At 36.3% G+C, this 16,050-nt stretch overlaps 1 protein-coding gene across 1 annotated transcript; it reads left to right on the top strand.

The window, feature by feature from the left end:
• The first annotated feature begins 6,326 nt into the window (after positions 1–6,326).
• Positions 6,327–7,986, top strand: LOC108520846 (taste receptor type 2 member 43-like). Its single transcript, XM_017860391.1, is given in 3 exon segments — positions 6,327–6,936; positions 6,939–7,128; positions 7,130–7,986. Coding segments are annotated over 3 exon segments (924 nt in total). The 5' UTR covers positions 6,327–6,713; the 3' UTR covers positions 7,641–7,986.
• Positions 7,987–16,050: the final 8,064 nt, after the last annotated feature.

The raw sequence follows: 16,050 nt of genomic DNA, 5'->3' as shown, positions 1-16,050 counted from the left end.
GAGTGATCGTCATAACAATTGGAATAGCCAGAAGGGAGGAAAATGTCAACAGCGAGACATATACTGGGAGTATCTGGATTGCTGGCAAATTATATTTTCTTACCAAGGTGTGGTAGCATCAATGTTAACCTTATAATTTTTTCTCTTACTGTTTATGAGGTGTTATTACTCTATATGTATGCTATGCTCCACAATAAAAAAAAAATTTTAAAAAGCAGAAACATAAAGTACATTTCTAAGTATAAAATTAAGATAATACAGCATATTCTCATAGATACCATTGAAATTAGAACTTTTGCTGAATAAAGGAGAATAGAGCATTATGGTCCTAATAAATCCAAATTAAAATTTAAAACTTTTCTTCTTTTATTTTGAGACAGGGTCTCGCTCTGTTGTCCAGGCTGGAGTGCACAACCGCAATCTTGGCTCAGTGCAATCTCTGCTACCTGGGCTCAAGTGATTCTCCCATGTTAGCCTCCTGAGTAGCTAGGACCTTAGGCGTGTGCCCCCAAGCCCTGCTAATTTTTTCTATTTTTTGTAGAGACAGGGTTTTACCATGTTGCCCTGGCTGGGCTTGAACACTTGTGCTTAGGCAATCCACCTGCCTCAACCTCACAAAATGCTGGCACTACAGGCGTGAGCCACCAGACCTGGCCCAAAACTTTTCTTAAATTAATTTAAAAAAGGGAAATATAAGAAAGAACTGTAAATCCACATTCTTAATGCTAATATGAATTTGAAACATCAAAATTTGAATATTCATTGATAGACACTTTTATTTCCAATTTAATTATTTATGATACACATTTGAAAGTGTTAGAAATTCATGAATTTCCAATAAATTATAGTACAATGGATATTAAATATATTAAATTAAATATATCCAAAAATGGGTCTCTAAAGGAAATATTTATGTTCATATTGTTAGCATTCTAATTTCACAATACTACTCCTGTGTACATGGGTGTGTTGGGTAAATATTTTGTTACTATAAATTTTTTGGCTCTACATTAGAGAAAGAAACATAGAAAGGCAAATTTGTTAAGGTATAAAACATTTAGTGTGATCTTTGAGTATGTGTGTGCATATATAATGTTACTTTGACTGTTATAGTAAAATAATCCAGATTTAGTCGCCATAACTAAGAATGTGAAAAAGCATTTGCAAGAATTTGGCTTGCTAATGATGCTATTAAAAGATGAAATGAGGTTGATATACTGTATTATTACATAGAATATTTGTCCATGTTTGTATTCAAAAATGCCAAAGAAAAACAAATCCCAAAATAGAATCCTAGTTGTTGGAGGTCACTTATGTTATCAACTTTCAAAATGTAGTCAATGAAAAAAAAAAAAACAAATAAATCATTGAAAATATGTTGGTTTTACATCATTCTTGATGAAATACCATGTGAGGGTATTTGTCTAGGCCTGATGTTGAGAATAAGAGAAGAATTATGAAGCCATGAGGAAGAATGATAGTGTTCTCTCATCAACCTGAACTTCAGCACTTAGAAACAAGACTGAAATCACTTTTATCAAATAGCATTCTCCCTTTCATCTGCCATCATCATTTCATCATCATCTATATCTTCAGCTATCTCATGAAATGATTTGTTTTTGAGATATTTAAATACATAATTTGGAAAATAAGGAATTTTAAAACATCATTAATGTGGGAAAGTTACAATAGTAAACAGCAAATTTCAAGTCAAGCTCAATACATTTAGATTTAGAAATTAAGTGTAGTTCATTTTACAATACATTGCTTAAGCAAATAATTATTTATGGATGGCCTTCAATGAATCCTCCTTTCACTGTGATGTTACAGAAACAATTTAGATTTTCGTGTAAATAAAATTACCTTATAAGAAAGATAAAGCAAATAACACATTTTATGGCAAGCTTTTATTTCTAAAGAGAGAGTTTTAGGACCAAATTGTCAAACAGAGGTAAGACCTCAGATCTTCTGTCACACTTGAGTGAGTGATGATGGAGTTGGAAGTTTATAGTTCTATAACCAAAACTATATTCACAGATAGGGATTAAATGGTGGAATTCCACAGAAGCACCAGATTCAGTTTTGTTTCCTTGGGACCTCAAGTCTACTTCTATCAGATGTCCTTCATTTTTATATAAACTCACAAGTATTGTTTTACTGTTTGATCTTTTAGGTTGTTATAAACTAAGAAGTCTTGATTTCTGCTAATAAAAATAGCAAAATTTAAATCATGGAATCGAATGGTGGAGCTGTGGTTGAGATAGTGTATTTTATTAATTTTAATGACATGTTGAGATCTACTACTGCTCACTGAATTTCCCTGTGGGGAGAGTTTGTGGTGATGACCCAGCAACAGATAAGCTACTATCCCAAAAAAAGCTATTCACATCAAATCAATTTCCAGTTTCTTACAAGTTGCAGGAGGATGCCTAGACCTTGCTTTTATTCTACTTTGACCAAAGTATTACAAAAGAAAATCATTACCGTTTTCATGTCAGGTATACTAAAAGTTTAAAAAGCTCTTTTTTTAAGAATTTGGTTTTAGGAATACTTGGTTTAGTTTCTCCATTAGAAAAATGATTTATATAAGGAGAACAAAAGTTCATTTCCACTTCTAAAACAATCAGATAAAAAAAAGAGTAATCAGTTTTGAGAATCCAATAGACAGAGTTAACAACCAGTTAAACACAAGAAAGAATTAGTGAATTGGAAGATAACTACCCATAATGAAGCATAAGGAGACCAAGAGATAGAAAATATAAGGCTAGAGGGTCAGAGACATTGAAGCTACAATCAGAACAACTAACATACTTCTGCAGTTACGGAATATTTGAAGAGAGAAAATGGGGCAGAAGCAACGTGGAGATTTTCCCAAAAGTGATAAAAAGTATCAGTTCGTATATTTTTAGAAACCATCAGACTTCAGACAAGATAACTAAAACCAAATTAACACAAAATGACAGGACATCAAAGACCAATAGAAAATTTGAAAAGTAACTCAAGGAAAAGATAAAGATTATGTTAAAGGGAATAACTGTCTAAATGATAACCTGAGTTTTAATGGGCAAAAATGAAGCTCGAGTTCAATAGAATCATGTCTTCAGTGTATTTCAAAAATAAAATAGATCTTGATAAACAGACATTTAAAATATATCTTTTCAGGTAAAAGAAAAATTATTGTTATTACTATTTTTATTTGTAGAGTTGGAGTCTCACTCTGTCGTCCAGGCTGGAGTTCAGTGGTAGGATCATGGCGTACTGCAGTCTGGAACTCCTGGGCTCAAACCATGCTCCCACCTCAGCCTTGTGAGTAGCTTCACTATGCCTGGCTAACTTTTTCATTTATTGTAGAGGCCGTTTTGCTGTGTTGCACAGACTGATCTTGAACTCCTGGGTGCTCCTGACCTAATCTTACAAAATGTTGGGATTACGGGTGTGAACCACCCTGACTAGCCAGTAAAGGGTCTTATTGAAACTATTAAGTTGAATATGCAAGAAGGAATACAAGTTAATGAAACTGGTAAATAAGTGCATAATTCTAAATGAATGTTTACTTTAAAAATAATAATGTCTTATTGGGTGATTATGTAATTGATAAGATATATGCAAATGGCAAAATATAGACTGGAGGTAAAGGTGACAGGAGTAAGTTTAGTTAAATTACTTTTTGAAATCTTCTATGTCTATGAGGAGATTTTGAACAATGACAATGTAATTCTACTCAAAGGGATATATACAAAGGAATTGTATCAAATGATATAGGAAAGAATGTTCTAGTAGAATTACTCATAACTGTTCAAAAAAGAAGCTGGCCAAATATATATTACGGTTGGATGAAACATTAATTCCATACAATGGAACAATATAGAGAAGTGAAAAAAAATCACATGTACTTGCAAGTATGTGACTAAATTTCAGAAACACAATGTTGAGTCCAAGAAGCCACAAACAAGAAGAACATGTAGGATTGCACCTACACACAGTGCAAAGCAGGCCAGACCAAGCTATGCAGTTTAGAGTTGCATACCTAGATGGTAAAGTATAAAGAAATGTAAGGAAATATTCATCATGAATTACAGATATTGCTTACTCAGGAGATGCAAAGAAGGGTTGAGGGGCTTGGAAAGTGGCCTGGAGGTGGACCAGGGCTGTTTTCAATGTTCCTTGTATTGCCCTGCATCATGGTTACTTGAGTGTTTATGGTGAATTGCGGTATGTCCCATTTTTGTATTGGTTCATTTCTAAGTGTGCATTATAACTTCAATATACAAATTTGTAATTAGGAGCAATGCCTCATGGAAATTATTATTACTCGTCTCATTATATACTGAGGAGAAATATCAACTACTTGTATACCTCCTTATACAACTCTAAGATAGTTGAAATAGGAACTTTTATTTAGTTGCAGCATGAGGAAATGTGAGATGATGTTATCTGCCACCCCCAGACCTTTCCAAAGGATTTCTTCCAGCCTTAATTATCGATCTCACAGGAACAAACCTTTGCCATTCCCCACATATTTTTTCTTTTGGCTCCTGAATTCCTCACACAACAAGGTTGTACGTATTTCCCACGCTCTTGGTTTAGCAGTTTTTTAATCAGTTATGTTTTTCTGCGGGAGAAAACCCTCCAAACTATCTCACATGTCGTTTGATGTCTTGTTTTTTTTCTTTTTCTTTTCTGAGACAGGGTCTCACTCTGTTGCCCAGGCTGCAGTGCAGTGGCACCATCTCGACTCACTGCAACCTCCACCTCCAGGGTTCAGGCCGTTATCCTGCCTCAGCCTCCTGAGTAGCTAGGACTTCAGGCACATGCTACCACTCTCGGCTAATTTTTGTATTTTTAGTGGAGACAGTGTTTCTCCATATTGGCCAGGATGGTCTCCATCTCTTGACTTCGTGATCCACCCACCTCGGCCTTGCCTGTGCTCTGCCCAGATTTCATTTTTCTAAGTTGGGTTTGGTGGATGGTTGTGGGGATTTGAGATGGGCCAATTTCTGCATCTTGGAGGACGTTAGAGTTTTGTCAATTTAGTCTGAAGCAGGTGGCGGCAATCTGACGTCATTAGTTTCTCATTCTCCTTCTGGGAACAGTGTACTAGCTAGGCGATGTTCTCATAGGAAATGGAAAGAGGAAGAATCCCCAGCATGGAAGCCATCTCAAATCTCTATGCAAAGTGTAGTAATTTTGTTTATCAAAGTAAGCTAAATGATTGAACGCCAAATTCAGGGGCAAGGTAGTCAGTCTTCCAGTGATAGGAGGATACTGCAAGATTATATATCAAAGGGTCTGCTTCTCAGGCATTCTTATGAAATTTCTAAATATTTGATATAATAATAAATATTTAAGCATTAGACTTGAAAGAAACCTTACCAAAGTCCTAAGAATTAGAGACATGTTTGGTAAATAAATATCATTCATGGGCTGAAAGCCCTGAGTGGGAAAATAGAACTAATTTCATCTGGACAACAACTTGGAAACTCATTTTTTATTTTGGAAATTACAAGAAAGTTATTTGCTCCATTCATAAGTGGTATGCACATGTGTGTATTTTTGTGCACATTTATGAGCTTGTGAATAATGAAGTTATAAAAAAGTATTAGCAGCAACCAGATCTTATGGAACATTAGTCTGCCTGTGGTTCTCAAGAAAATCTTAGATGCTTTTGATAAAAGAAGTTTGGATTCTGTGTATTTAAATCTGGCATTTAAAAAAGGCCATATTGGTGATGATCTTAGTTATGACAAAGCTTCCTTTGAGAATTCAGAAATTTACTATATGATCTTTGTATTGGGTTATAAAACTTCCCTAACAACTGAAATTGCTAAAGATAAATGATGGAGAGGTTACACAAGGAAAAATTGCAAACACTGAAAGTGAATATGTCCTTATTTGCACACTAGCAAATGAGGATTCAGGTTTCATGTCAATTTCAGTGTGAATAATTCCAGCCTAGAACAAGAACAGACAGTGAATGAATGAGTTAATTTTAGTTGTTTGAAAATAAGAATATTTTCCATAAGAGATCATTGAACTCATCCATTAGCATGCTATGGTGATTTCCGGCTTGACCCTGGTCACAACAATTAAAAGTAAAAAGAATGTCACAACACATACACAAATCAGGTGCATATAGAATTTAAGGTCAGGATATTCAGGCAATTACAACCGGTGATATTACACTGAGAAGTAAAGCCAGCTATATTTCCTCAATCCAGTGCAGAGTTGGAGAAAGTTTCTGTAGCTAGCAAGGGGATTGTAAAATGCACCAATCAGCACTGTGTAAAACCACACCAATCAGCGCTCAGTAGCTAGCCAGAGGATTGTAAAATGCACCAATCAGCGCTCTGTAAAATGCACCAATCAGTGTTCTAAAATGCACCAATCAGTGGGATCCTAAAAGTAGTCAATCACAGGGAAGACTGAAAAAAGGTCACTTTGATAGGACAGAAAAGGAAAATGGGAGGAGACAAATAAGGAAATAAAAGCTCGCCACTTCAGCCACCACCAGCAACCTGCCTGGGTGTGGAAGTTTCTCAATAAACCTTGCTACCACTCACTCTTTGGGTCTGTGCCATCTTTAAGAGAAGTAACACTCACTGTGAAGATCTACAGCTCCATTCTTGAAGTCAGCGAGACCACGAACCCACCTGCAGGAACCAGCTCCAGATACAACACCAGCATTTTAAAATTTTCTTTTTGTCTGTTCAGACATGATAACTTTTCTACCCATCATTTTTTCCATTCTAGTAGTGGTTACATTTGTTATTGGAAATTTTACTAATGGCTTCATAGCATTGGTAAATTCCGTTGAGCTGGTCAAGAGACAAAAGATCTCCTTTGCTGACCAAATTCTCACTGCTCTGGCAGTCTCCAGAGTTGGTTTGCTCTGGGTATTATTATTAAATTGGTATTCAACTGTGTTGAATCCAGCTTTTATAGTGTAGATGTAAGAACTACTACTTATAACCTCTGGGCAGTAACCAGCCATTTGAGCAACTGGCTTGCTACTAGCCTCAGCATATTTTATTTGCTCAAGGTTGCCAATTTCTCCAACCTTATGTTTCTTCACTTAAAGAGGAGAGTTAAGAGTGTCATTCTGGTTATACTGTTGGGGCCTTTGCTATTTTGGCTTGTCATCTTTTGTCATAAACGTGAATGAGATTGTACGAACAAAAGAATATGAAGGAAACATGACTTGGAAGATCAAATTGATGAGTGCAATGTACCTTTCAAATGCGACTGTAACCATGCTAGCAAACTTAGTACCCTTCACTTTGACCCTACTATCTTTTGTGCTGTTAATCTGTTCTTTGTGTAAACATCTCAAGAAGATGCAGCTTCATGGTAAAGGGTGTCAAGATCCCGGCACCAAGGTCCACATAAAAGCTTTGCAAACTGTGATCTCCTTCCTCTTGTTATGTGCCATTTACTTTCTGTCCATAATGATATCAGTTTGGAGTTTAGAGAGGCTGGAAAATAAACCTTTCTTCCTGTTCTGCAAAGCTATTAGAATCATGTATCCTTCAGCCCACGCATTCTTCCTGATTTGGGGAAACAAGAAGCTAAAGCAGACTTTTCTTTCAGTTTTGTGGCAAGTGAGGTACTGGGTGAAAGGACAGAAGCCTTCATCTCCATAGATGCACGAGAGGAGCATTGTATGTCTTCTAGCAGAAAACAAACTGGTGGTGTATGAAACATTTTCTATTTCTTACTGGTTTTTCTGTAAAGTATGTGTATGAATAATTTCCAAACATATACCTAGAAAAGTCTTTGACCTAAAATTATCTTATATATATATGTGTGTGTGTATGTGTGTGTGTTTATGAGTGTATGAAAACTTAGGAACAAGGACACTAACATGTTCTTTTTTTCATACAAACTGCCAAATTATACAAAATATGACAAAAATTCCTCAGAATTATGAAGCTATGTGTATTTCATTCATGTATTTTATATTTCATTTGTAGAATTTATGATGTCTATTTATAATTATTAAGAACTAGCAGCTTATTCCATGAAAAATATTCTTCTTTTCTATTGTTATTTGAACCACACAAATATATCACAGTGAGCTTAGAATTCATTGTTTGAACCTGTAACTTATTGGATGGTAAGGTCATTCAATTGATATCAATAATGAGGATGTATCTTTGGGGTTTTAATCCATTATGAATTTCTATTTTCTGTTTAGTAAAAGGCAATCAGAATTATTGTTAGAAAACAATGCACACAATGGAATTCGAGTGACAAGCCTATGCACAGTAAATTTCGTGTATGTCTGCCATAAGCAGTACTGAGGAATATTAGATTTCATACAAGTATGTGAATAACTAAAATAATCTCTTTGGTAATAAAGGGTTGAAAATCATGGTGATGATCTCTATTGCTATTATCCATCTCCACATGCAGTTAGAAACATCATTTCTTCCAGCTTTTGAATTAAAGAAAAGCTGTTTTAGAAGTTGAGATGTTATGTAAATTATTTTAGTATTTTTTCTAAAGCAGTCTTAAGCCCCTGAATTGCTAATTATATCCTTATCTTCCATTTAGAATATTCCTTATAAACTTCAGATAAGAGAAATCAAATCTTCTCTTTTCCAAAAAAACTATCAATATTAAAATAGAAATTATGAAAAATAATTCAGTGAAACATTTTGTAAATGTTAAAATAGTATGTATGAAATCTATGTATTAATTATGAGATGTGCCTTAACGTTGTAATTTTGTTGTCAATGATGAAATGAAAATGTGTTGACATATTCATTCATATAATGTTCTATTATAAGAAAGAAACGTACACTCTTGTTCACAGCTAAATTCTACCTGACTGTTTTAAGTCTTGGTGTTATGAAATTTTAACAATGTCATTTAAACCTTAAGATAAATCATCCCCACACCTGATTTATGTATTTTTTAAAATTATGTATCTTCCTCAGTACAATATAAGAACTGTAAAAAAGAGATTGTGTCTGTCCGGCTTTCTGTTGACCCCAGGAACTAGAACGCAGCACCAAGAATAGAAGATCAAAAATGATCATTTAAATGAACAAATAAATGGGTGGATAAAATGGGTAAGTTGATGTGGTAAACCAATGAAAAGGAAACAAATCACAAAATCTGCAGTTGCGTGAATTCCCCCGTTCTGGTTTCAGGTTAAGGTTACAGGCTTATCCAAGGAGAATCTTTCATCAAAGAAAAAGTTTGGCTCTTCTACAGTTTTAGGGGAAATATCACAATAATATAGTCTTGATGCAGCTGTATCAGGTGTCTGAATTGGAAACAAAGTAGAACATCAAAATCATATGGCACCTATTACAATATTTTAAAAAACATGTAAACAACTTTGGTCTATTTGAATATGTGTTTTTTTATTGTGAATTACATATGTATATTATGATATTTTCTAGTTGATTATTATTTAAACAAATGGCATGTTATTTCAAAAAATGGAGTTAGTAACCAGCTACTTTACTAAAATGTTTTCAATTTAATACCTGTTATTAAAGTGATGACATTTATTTAGAAGTCAAGTTCAAGACAAAAGTGGTAAGGACATGCGGAAATTGAGACAGAAACAAACGTGAAACAATGTGTGGTGATGTCTGGTGTGACTCTGCTGGCAGCCACTTCACAGTGAGGTGAGAGACAGCATGGTGGTCATTAGATACATGCACTTGGCTCCCAGCATTTTTCCAGAAGGGCTACAAGGGGAAACCACAGCCAACATTAGTCCATGGAAGAGAGAGAGGAGGGAGAATGTTTCTGCTCAGCTGTCATTGGACTTCTATATCCTATTGGCCAGGGTTTACCTGAGGCGGAACTACCATCTCTGTTGTTCTGTCTTACATCATCTAGTCCCTTGGTGAAGGTTTTGAAAGTCAGACTTCATGCCCACAGTGTGGTGATGCATTCAAGTTCCAAACGGAAGGTTGATCTGGTTCAGGCAAGGTGCTGATGAGGGGAATGGTAGATAGTGAAGGGAATCTAAGAAAGCACACGTCTGTGTCCAGTGCAGTCCAATCCTTTTGCCACTCAGATGTGCTCATGCTCTCCAGTCATGGCTGGTTTTAGGAGCATATGACTTGCAGAGCTGCACAGGGTTTTGTGCCTAGAGGGGCTTGTGCTTAGGTGAACTCTATGCTTGGATTAATGTTCTACACTTGCTGCTTTTTTTTTTTTTTTTTTGTCAGGCAGAGGATACTCCTCCACTGAAGAGGGAATGGTCTTGCACTAATTCCATAGGGATTTGCTCTCCCTTCACCTACAGGCTTGTCAGAGACGTGCACAGAGTCCTATAATGCCCTCTATGCATGCCGCTGGATCATCTGGCACAGTGGCCAGAGCAGCTTGGACCAGAGTCTATATCTGCTCTGGTCCCTATACCATGCGTGTATAGGACAGACTTCATGTAGCCCAGCTAAAATAATTAAATTGAGATTTCAGTTATCATGAAGCACAGTGAAGACAGAGATAACAACAAAAAACGTTACTTTAGGCAAAGATACTCTTTTCTTGAAAACCCAAACCACATTCCATTGCCTTACATAACAGTCCTATTCCTTATCCATTCTTGTTTCTAGCATGGTTCTAACTCCTACTTTTACTAATTAATCAAAGTAATTCATAAAGAAAACTGGAAGTTACGTGATTGAGGACTCTTAAAATAACTATTTTGGCAGATGTGCAAAATTCTCAAGCACATATATTACAAATTTCTAAGGTCATATACATCCTTTTACACTTGCTTGAATTAGCCTACAAAACTCCCATGTTTGTTAACATAATCCAAACAAATAGCCACTCCATAAACATAAAATAAGAATAAAAGTTACATTTATTTATTTATTTATTTATTTATTTATTTATTTATTCATCTAACCTGTGATTGGTGACCACATTTCAGTATTCCATCTTACCTAGAAATTATGGAAAGATTTTCATGAAGCCACTGAATTTAATATTTGTCTAAGGTCTTAAATTGAACTAGGAATCTTGGAAATTAAATTTAAGTTGATAGACTACAAAATAATTACTGTTAATATGTGGAATTNTTCTAGCATGGTTCTAACTCCTACTTTTACTAATTAATCAAAGTAATTCATAAAGAAAACTGGAAGTTACGTGATTGAGGACTCTTAAAAATAACTATTTTGGCAGATGTGCAAAATTCTCAAGCACATATATTACAAATTTCTAAGGTCATATACATCCTTTTTACACTTGCTTGAATTAGCCTACAAAACTCCCATGTTTGTTAACATAATCCAAACAAATAGCCACTCCATAAACATAAAATAAGAATAAAAGTTACATTTATTTATTTATTTATTTATTTATTTATTTATTTATTTATTCATCTAACCTGTGATTGGTGACCACATTTCAGTATTCCATCTTACCTAGAAATTATGGAAAGATTTTCATGAAGCCACTGAATTTAATATTTGTCTAAGGTCTTAAATTGAACTAGGAATCTTGGAAATTAAATTTAAGTTGATAGACTACAAAAAATAATTACTGTTAATATGTGGAATTTTCATAATTTGTATTCAGTTTATTTGAAAACATTATTTTATATTTTTTGATATTTTCACATTATGTGGGCATATTAGCTTACCTTATCAGTAAACAGATATAGGAAATTTAGGTATTTCTTTTATTAAAATGTATTTTTAAGTTTTGTGGATACATCATAGGTGTGTATATTTATTGGGTACATGGGATGTTTTGATACAGGCATGCGAAGTGTAATAATCACATAATGAAGAATGGGGTAGCCTCAAACATTTACCCTCTTTTGTTACAAACAACCTAGTTATACTCCTTTAGTTATTTAAAAATGTACAACTAAATTATCGTTCACTATAGTTACCCTGCCGTGCTATCAAATAGTAGGTCTTATTCATTCTTTCTATTTTTTTATTGATAACCATTAACCAGCCACACCTTCCCTTTAGCCCCCACTGCCTTTGCAATTCTGTGCAAACCTTTCAGTTATTTCTGACTTATTCAACTTAACATAATAATCTCCAATTCCATCCATATTGTTGCAAATGACAGGATCTCATTTCTTAAATGGCTGAATAGTGCTTTATTGTGTATATGTACCACATTCTCTTTATCTATTCATCTGTTGCTGGACACTGAGGTTGCTTCCAAATCTTGGCTATTGTGAACAGTGCTACAGTAAACATGGGAGTGTAGATACCTGTTTGATACACTTATTTCCTTTCTTTTGGGTATATACCCACCAGTGAGATTGCTGGATCATACGGTAGCTCTAATGTTAGTCTTTTGAGAAACCTTTCACTGTTTTCCATAGTGGTTGTACTCATTTATATTCCCACCTGCAATGTACAATGGTTCCCATTTCTCCACATCCTCACCAGCGTTTGTTACTTCCTGTCTTTGGATATAAGCTGTTTTCACTGGGATGAGATGATATCTCAGTTTTGATTTGCATTTCTCTGATGATCAATGATGTTGAGCACCTTTTCATATGTCTGTTTAGCATTTGTATATCTTCCTTTGAGAAATGCCTATTCAAATCTTTCACTCATTTTTTTGATCAGATTGTTAGATTTTTTTTCCTATAGAGTTGTTAAAGCTCCTTTTATATTCTGATTATTAATCCCTTGTCAGATGAGTAGTTTGCAAATATTTTCCCCCATTCTGTGGGTTGTCTCTTCACTCTTCTTTCATTTATGTTATTCTCTAAACAGGTTATTCTAGTTAGCAATTGCTCTAAACTTTTTTTCAAGGTTCTTGGCTCCCTTGCATTGGGTTAGACCTTGCTGCTTTAGCTCAGTTGAGTTTATTACTCACTTCTGAAGCCTACTTCTGCCAATTCATCAAACTCATTCTCTGTCCAGTTTTGTTCCCTTCCTGGTGAGGAATTGTGATCCTTTGGAAGAGAAGAGGCATTCTGGTTTTTGGAATATTCAGCCTTTTTTGTGCTGCTTTTTCTTCCTCACCGTGGATTTATCTACCTTTGGCCTTTGATGTTGGTGACCTTCAGATGGGGTTTCTGTGTGTACATCCTTTTTGTTGATGTTGATGTTATTCATTTCTGTTTGTTATTTTTTCTTCTAACAGGCCCCTCTGGGGCTGGTCTGCTGGAGTTTGCAGGAGGTCCACTCCAGACCTTGTTTTCCTGGGCATCACCAGCAGAGGCCACAAAACAGCAAAGGTTGATGCCTGTTCCTTCTTCTGGAAACTTTGTCCCAGAGGGTTACCCACCAGATGTCAAGCAGAGCTCTCCTGTGTGAGATGTCTGTCAACCCCTGCTGGGAGGTGTCTTCCAGTCAGCAGGCACGGAGGTCGATGACCCAACTGAGAAGTCAGTCTGTCTCTTGGCAGAGGTCAAGCACTGTGCTGGGAGATCTGCTGCTCTTTTCAGAGCTGGCAGGCAGGAACGTTTATGTCTACTGATTCTGTGCCCACAGCTGCCCTGTCCCCCAGGTGCTCTCTCCTAAGGAGATGGGAGTTCTATCTGTAAGCCCCTGACTGCGGCTGCTGCCCATCTTTCAGAGATGCCCTGACCAGAGAGGAGGAGTCTAGAGAGGCAGTCTGGCAACAGAGGCTGTGCAGAGCTGTGGTGGGCTCCACACACTACAAACTTCCTGGTGGCTTTGTTCTCACTGGGAGAGGATTATTGCCTACTCAAGCCTCAGTAATGGCGGACATCCCTCCTTTGACCAAGCTCAAGTGTCCCAGGTTGACTTCAGACTGCTGTACTGGCAGTGAGAATTTCAAGCCAGTGGATCTTAGCTTGCTGGGCTCCAAAGGGATGGAATCCACTGAGCTAGACCACTTGGATTCCTGGCTTCAGCCCCCTTTCCAGAGGAGTGAATGGTTCTGTCTCGCTGGCATTCCAGGCACCACTGGGTTATGAAAAAAAAAACTTGTGCAGCTAGCTTGGTGTCTGCCCAAATGGTCACCCACTTTTATGCTTGAAACCCAGGGCCCTCGTGGTGTAGGCACTGGAGCAAATCTTCTGGTTTGTGAGTTACAAAGACCATGGGAAAAGCATAGTATCTGGGCTGGAATGCACTGTCTCTCATTGCATTGTCCCTCACTGCTTCCCTTGGCTAGGGGAGGGAGTTTCCCAACCCCATGCACTTCCTGGGTGAGGCAGTGTCCCACCCTCCTTCAGTTTGCCCTCCATGGGTTGCACCCACTGTCTAACGAGTCCCAGTGAGATGAGCCATATAACTCAGTTAGAAATGCAGAAATCACCCAACTTCTGCATTGATCTCACTGGGAGTTGCAGACCGCAACTCTTCCTATTCAGCCATCTGGCCAGCCACTCTGCTATTTTTTTTTATTGGTTCATAATTTAGTTTTTCTACTTAAGCAAGTTTTATGCACCACATTTACAGTGTTATACTAGTCTGTGTTTGTCTCCTTACTATTACCAGTGAGTGTTGTAGCTTCAAGTGATTATTGTTCATTAATGTCCTTTTCTTTCTGACTGAAGTAATCCCTTCAACATTTCTTATAGGACAGATCTGATGCTGATGAAATCCCTCAGCTTTTGTTGGTCTGGAAAACTCTTTATTTTTGTTTCATGTTTGAAGAATATTTTCTCCAGTTACACTATTCTAGGCTAAAACATTTTTTCCTTCAGCACTTTTAATATGTATGCCACTCTCTCCTGGCCTTTTTCGACTGAAAAGGCTGCTGCCAAATGTAGTGGAGCTCCATTGTACATTATTTGTTTCTTTTCTTTTCCTGCTTTCAGAATCCTTTCTCTACCCTTGACCTTAGGGAAATTGTTTATTAAATTCTTTGAGGTAGTCTTCTATAATTTTTTTACCAGCAATGTTTGTTGAGAAAAAGGAATAATTCCTATTGAATTGCAATAGTTCCTTTTTTGAAATCAATTGACCATGAATGTTGGTGTTAATTTCTGGATTGTCAGTTGTGTTTCATTGTTCTTTGTGTCTACCATAATGTGAGTACCATAGAATCCTGATTAGTGCAGCTTTGAAGTCAGCTTTGAAATCAGAAAGTGTAATCCGCCAAATTTGTTATTTTTTTAACAATTTCCTTTGGTGTTCTGATCATTTGGCATTTCCAGATATATTTTAGGAGTAGTTTTCCACTTTCTGTGATTAAACATCTGCTGGGTTTTGATAGGGATTGCATGGAATGTATAACTGCAATCTATAAAGACTATGCCTGTGCTGGATTTCAGTTCAGCTGGTCATCCTTGCTTGTACAACTCGGTGATTAATTGAAAATATAATTTTGGCCTTTTATTTCTCTTATCTTAGTTGTAGCAGAAGCTACATCTGAGCTATGTGTGTTCTGCTCAAAAATGGAAGTTCTCAGGCAGTTGCGGTTGTTCATGCCTGTATCCAAGCACTTTGGGAGGCCAAGATGAGGGGAACGCTTGAGAACAGGAGTGGAAGGCCAGTCTGGGCAACAAAGGGAGACTCTGTCTCTACAAAAAAATAAAAAAATTAGCTGGGTGTTGTGGTGCATTCCTGTAGACACAGCTACTCCTGAAGCTGAGGTGGGAGGACCACTTGCGTCCAAAAGTTTGAGGCTGCAATCAGCTGTGATCAAGCCACTGAATTCCAACCTTGGTGACACAGCAAGACCCTGTCTTCCTTGCCCCACCACCCCCCTAAAAGAGGAAGTTCTCACTGGTATTTTTTATGTATCAAGTAACGAAAGATCATATGAAAAAATATTAATTGTTCCTGCCTGTACTAGACAGGTAAAATTGAAAGCAGTTATACAAATAGTATACTAACTCCTCATAAAGACTACCCAAAGATAATATTCTTATCATCTGAGTTTTACAGATGATTATATTGAGGGAGAGAATAGTTGTAAAATGAAGTCTCAGACCATAGTTATATGAAACAGAAAATCTGGTTTCCTATCTTGGCAGTCTGACTCCTAAATCATCTCTTAGAAACAATTATACTAAAAAATGGAAAAGAAATAAAATCCAAGATTGGAGACTGATTTTATTTTATTTTTTATTTTATTTATTTTATTTTATTTTATTTTATTATTTTTTTACCCATCAAT

Source organism: Rhinopithecus bieti, unplaced genomic scaffold (genome assembly GCF_001698545.2).
Source record: "Rhinopithecus bieti isolate Rb0 unplaced genomic scaffold, ASM169854v2 scaffold_54685, whole genome shotgun sequence".
Taxonomy (NCBI): Eukaryota; Metazoa; Chordata; class Mammalia; order Primates; family Cercopithecidae; genus Rhinopithecus; species Rhinopithecus bieti.
The sequence above is the reverse complement of the archived record's forward strand: the minus strand, read 5'-3'. Positions and strand labels throughout refer to the sequence as shown.